The 6,000-nt window shown below is 46.6% G+C and overlaps 1 protein-coding gene across 1 annotated transcript in view; it reads left to right on the forward strand.

The window, feature by feature from the left end:
- The window catches only part of LOC142765264 (4-pyridoxate dehydrogenase-like), a 97,510-nt gene extending 92,595 nt beyond the window's left edge, over positions 1-4,915 (forward strand). The window contains exon 13 of the mRNA XM_075865985.1: positions 4,762-4,915. Coding sequence (XP_075722100.1) covers positions 4,762-4,897 — 136 coding nt within the window. The 3' untranslated portion in view covers positions 4,898-4,915. The remainder of the gene's footprint in view (positions 1-4,761) is intronic.
- Positions 4,916-6,000: the final 1,085 nt, after the last annotated feature.

Raw genomic sequence — 6,000 nt, forward strand, 5'->3', positions numbered from 1 at the left:
CGCCAACCACCACCAGCTGAAGAGGACCGCTCAACTCTCTCTGCCACGACCAAGGATCGCCGGTCGCTAGGGGTCACCACCGGCACTACCTGTCTAAACACAATGATGACGATAGCGGTGATCTACGCTCGCGAACACAACGCCACCAACCGCTGAATAGTTGTGATCCCGTATTACGGCTCCTGCGCGGGACACGCATGCAACGTGGAGGAAACAACTATACAAAGGGTGTCAGCTCCCCACGTTTCTTCACTTTATTTTTTTTATTTCAAGGTACCTTACAGGCCCCAGGGGACGGGGCATTGAGTAAGGGGGGCGATACAATACATACATGTACATGTTCATATGCAGTAGGCAAAAACACATGAGAAAAGATACAATTGCAATACAATAAACAGAACGCATTATAGATAAGTATATACATGTAAAGATGACGCAAGCATGCAAATAGTAAGCGAAAGTGTGCGTTTATCAAGCACAAGTAGAGAGCAGTACCGTGTCACAGCTGCAATAATCTTAAAACGAGTTCAAGTTTTACAAAATAAAATATAATACCTTGCGCTATGGAGATAAAAAACTATACATTTTATAGCGGCAATACAGTGAGGTGAATTTACTGCGCGAGGACAAAAAAAGGCGATATGCGGGATAACTGCCCGTCAGAAATAGCTCATCTGCCGTAGCATACGAGAGATTTGCTTTGATGATGGCGTAGCATGAAAACGTTCCCAAAATTTGTCCTTGCGCTGCGGAAAGGCATTTACTCGGTGAAGTTTGTTAAGCGGATCGATAACATATGACGGAATGTTTTATGATTTGTCTACGCAGCAATGTAATCAGCCAAACTATTCCAGAGAATAATGGCACGCGGGAGTGCCGACTTGTTGAGCGCGTTTGTAGAGCCGTATATATGGGAATAGCTGAGATTTAGACCATATCTCCCAAATAACCTGAAAAAATAGCTACACGATCTCTAAGAAAAGATGACAACACACGTCCCTACATAATCTCCAGGCACCACAACACCACCGTCGGTCGACACTGCTGCACTGCCTGACTCTATGACTCCACCTCAGTACCAGTCCCGCAACAGAAACGTTGCCGTCGGTGCGACGAACCGTCACTAGCGCCGACACGTCTTCCAGTTGCGACCAGCAATCACGAGGGCACCGGCATGCAGGCAGTTGCGCAGGTCCCAGGCATGTCCATCGCCCGACCTCATGAACATATTATTGGCCAGCGGCGCTGACGCTGTGCAGAAGACAGCCAGCCGTGGGTTACATCACACCCGCTGTGTACATTCCAAACACTCGACATAACAATGCAGGAGGGCAAAGAAAAGGAGCTTCAATCTCTACGCCCACATGGCACGATGGTCAGTACGGCTAGCTAATACATCGGTGGCGGCCGACACGCCCATAAAGTTAAGACAAAAATCGCTTTTCCTTAGTCGTGCATCGCAATATAAATAAAGTGAGGAAGTGAGAGTGCAACACCTCAATAACACGATACACCTAGTTGTGCCACGTGCGACAGGTGGCTGCGCACAGCCTTAGGCCTAATAAGTTGCTTGAAAACAAGCGGCATCCACCCAATCTAGGCGCAGAAGAAGCAGCCGCAAAGAGACATCCACTCTGTAAGGTGGGCCTATCACTCGCCGCACACAGGAGCTTATAGAGCAATCGGCGTCCACCGTCCTGGACGGTGCCATGACGCCCCGGCGTCGAACCACAAGACAAGACAGACGATCCTCGGCTCCTTGAGCCTAATGAGATAGAAAAAAGCTATTTACAGAAACTCTTACCACGTATGATGCTTCCGTACTCACTCGATTCTGGCTTGGCCAACTATCCACGTGCTCTTCACTTTCCTCATCCAGGGATGCTACCAGATGGCTCTCGTGCTAATTAAACAACGTTCTTGAAAACCAACGACAACAAGAACAAAAACTACATGCGAGCAGGAGAAAAAAATCAGCGTGCCGACAAGTTCAAAGACGCCCCAGCAACCGGTCTCCTCGCTCTCAACAAAGCAAGCTGCCGACGCTAGCAATGAATGTACCCTTACGCTTACCACTGCTCTAACAAAAGCATGTACCGAACCGCAAAAACTCTTGACCGTTGCTCCAAAAGCCCCACGTTGGCCGCCAGTGTGTGTGTGTGTGTGTGTGTGAGGGTGCTCAATATGGCGAGCACCATGCTTTTAAGTGAGAGGATACAGTAGACGCAGTTGGAACGAACCAAACCAAACACACATTTGTTTATTACTTTGAGAAACAATATCGTCAGCCGAATCATCCTAACATCAATTGTAATTCGCACGCTAAACAACCTTACACAATATTGCACAACACTCAACCACATAACAAACACAATAACACGCCCAATGCGGCGTCGCCAACGTTTGACTAACCACGAGGGCCCAGCGCAGACAACCGACGGTGTCGTCTATGGCACACCCACGCTAGAGACAACCGTCAGCGCCAACTGCCACCAGATGAAGAGAGTCTCTCAACTCTTTTTGCCGCCACCAAGGCTTGCCTGCCACCAGGGGTCACCGCCGGCACTATCGGTCTGACAATCAAAATGATGATAGCGGCGATCTACGCTCGTGAACACAACTCCACTTACCACTCAATTGTTGTGACCCCTAACTACGGCTCCTGCGCGAGACAAGTGCGCCACGTGGAGCAAGCAACTCCACAGGGGGTCTCAGCACCCCACAACTGCAGCGTTCGATATTAGTAAACGCATGACTTCAGGTGTATTGTGTTCCGCTGCAGATCGTCAGTTCAAGGTGCCTACTAAAGGCTTGCAAGCAATGGATGTAGAACATTCAAAAGCTTTTGAACAGCCTCAGTGTGTGGTGACCTTTGACGGCCGATGAATACTTGTAGTGTGTCTAGCAGTGGCTGACAGGACTGATTTGTCTCCTTCTGGCAACTCGTCGCTCGGATACTCGGGGTTTACTGTTGCAGAGGTGTGCTGTCAATTAGTATGCCACTGCGACTGCGGCAAAGGAGGCCAAAGCGCGTCAGTTTTGTCCATAATTTTTCTATCTGTACATACCAGCGCTGAGCCTTCTAGCTGTGGCTGTGGCAATAAAGGCCAAGTAGAATCTACGAAACCATGCCTTTGATTGCATTCTGCATTATTTCAGCCGAGCAAAATCCAGTGAAAAAGGAGATAATGAAGCAGGGCATTGAGTGGGCGCTGCGGATGCAGAGAAATTGATATTTTCTGACTAACTTCGGTGCCGCCGCCACCGCTTTTCTTACGGTTGCGGCGGCCTCGCGATGCAACGTTGCTCTCTCACCATTTTTTTTTCAACACAGCTATCTCGTTTCACTTTTGGGTGATATTTTGAAGAAGCAAGCTTCTTGGGGTTCATTGTATCTTGAACATTTATGAGCATTGGAATTACAACTGTCGCAAATGGGTTTTAGCGTACCGAGAACCTACTCGTCTGCTTTCGCATACGCTTTGCACGCGACCGAGCTTCATGCAGCTGAGATATTACAGTGGTTTTGGCATGAATTGTCTTACACGTTGCCAAAAGTGGCACACACTCACGTGCGACGGTAGGGAGTTGCCTCTAAATTATGTTTTCACGCAGCGTGAGATACCAAAACGAGCAGTCTTGACGATGACGCTAGCATAACTAGTTGGCTTTATCAGGCTACTTCAATCAAGCAGGACTTTGATTTGGGCAAGTTGGTACAATCTTACCTGAGCAAACAGTGCGAGAAATACGAGCACAGCCTTTTGGGGCTGGTAACAGCATTGTCAACGTCATAGATGAAACCACTGACAACGTTGAAGCTCATTGAGTTGTGGGATCGAACGTTGATTCGATCCAGCTCTGCGACATTGCGCAGTGCGGCAGTATGCAAAACAATCATCGCTATGGGGTCCTCACGCACATTCACCCGCATGTCGATGATTTCATCGGGCACCAGTCCCCCGAGTGGCTCCGAAACAGATTGTGTGCTTTGGTGGTTCAAGATGCCGTTGGAACAAAAATGATGGCGTGGGCCGTGGGTTTACACCATACTCAGAAAGTAAAGGGGACGAAAAGAGAACTTGTCTCCGTAACTGAAGGACACTGCAACGTTCATATTACCCGTATGATACGGAGATAAAAATTAGTAAACAATTTTCAAACAGTTACACCTAGCTGTCGACTCTACTGTCGGGACGAAAACATCTGTACAGAAACTCATAAAAACTCGCATCAGTAGTCGAGACGTATTTCATATTGTGTGTTACAACAAATTAGAATACAAGAAGCGTAGTAAACCATAGGTGTTCCTACACATCAGGCGCTAATAAGTGCCATTTGTATCACTCATGAATGTCGTGTTTATAATTTTGTGCCCCTTTTTCTTTCGATGGATCAGAAAGAAAACAGCTCTAAATTTTGTAGTTTTCGAGCACAATATAACAAATAGGTGAACTCTCAGTAGCTTACAATTGCTGTTTACGAAGAGCTTGCGAAAAGTCAATAAATCATTTCAGCGAAGAAGGGTAGCATACAGTACCCATCAAATAAATAAACAAAATATAATATTTCATCACCCCATGCATACCCCTGATCTGCTCTCGTAACAACAAAGCATATTTTGAATTGGTGTAACAAAAAATGGAGTTGCAATTTCGGAAACAGAATAATACGATGTCAGGTGCCTTTGATACAGTGCACCTAACGTTGCGCCATGCGTTACGCTTTACTTCACAGTTGCGTCACTGCTATTTTTTCCAGAGTTCGTGGTGGAATCACTGGTCTGCGAGTTGTGGACGCCTCCGTAATGCCTGATATCGTAACGGGCAACCTGAACGCAGCCGTGTTCATGATTGGAGAGAAAGGTGCTGCCATGATCCTTGAGGATAACAAATAAATCACGTCACTCTTATAACGTGTTTGCTAAAGCACATGTTTCTTTTACAACTGTTGCTTTAACGCAAAGCTGTGGTCCTCTATTTTGTCTAGATTTTCCACCATAATGACCTTACTTCAAGGCACAAATCTTCAGCGCTTCAATTAGGAAAAGCTAACAATTTTTGGTTTTTCTCATGCTACATGAATCAAAGTGCTACTCTACAGTTATTAGGCTACGCAAGCTTTTAAGAACACCAGGTCAGATCCCACCACTGCCCTTGACACTGCTCTACAGAACAAAGCCGGCTGCTGGCATGCGCAACACCGACTTTACTAGAACGTTACGAAGGGCCTCGTGTAAGAAAATGCAAACTGTCGGACAAAATGAGTATGCGTGATAACGGGCACAAATAATTACTTCTTGGCGTCCGAAGTGCTCACAACTTCTCTTGAAAAAATATCATTCGAAAAGGCTAATAGTGATGACGTGCTCATATTGCAATTTCACTCTGATCCGCTTTTCTCAGAACAAAATAATGCGTAACGATTCTGGCAATTACAATTTGCTGTCAAGAGTGGCGCTTAGAAGCAAAATTTCTGTCAAGAAAGTTTAAACAGTCATCAACGATTGAAGCCGAATCACAGCAAGCTTGAACAGTGGTCATGCTGGGAAGCACAAATTTCATGTCCCCAGCATAAGATAGAACGTATCGTTATCTGCTGACTTCAGCTATCGTTCCGCTGTTTGGTTCTCATGTGGCTGGGAAGCATTCTTTCAAAGCACGAAAACATCGGCAGTCTGGGGTACTTTTTACAGAGTACATATTGCCACAAGGCAGTAGTGGGATTGGGGCATAAAGCGGTAGAGGGTCCCTGGCTGAAAGAAAAGACTACGAAGTGGTTAGAGACTGGTTCCAGCCCGCCAGTGCGCCAGGCATTGTCATCGCGTGTAATCGTTGTAAATATCTGTAAATATACGTTTTCTTGTAAGATTATTGGTGGAGGTGCGGGGTACGCCTACCTGGCTTTTCCGGCAAACCAACACGGAACTTCGGAGTGGTCGCCACCTTCATTTTCCTGCAATGGCTCAACAGGCCCACCCACAAGAGCAACAGCAGCCGC

The sequence above is a fragment of the Rhipicephalus microplus genome, chromosome 6 (assembly GCF_043290135.1).
Source record: "Rhipicephalus microplus isolate Deutch F79 chromosome 6, USDA_Rmic, whole genome shotgun sequence".
Lineage (NCBI taxonomy): Eukaryota > Metazoa > Arthropoda > Arachnida > Ixodida > Ixodidae > Rhipicephalus > Rhipicephalus microplus.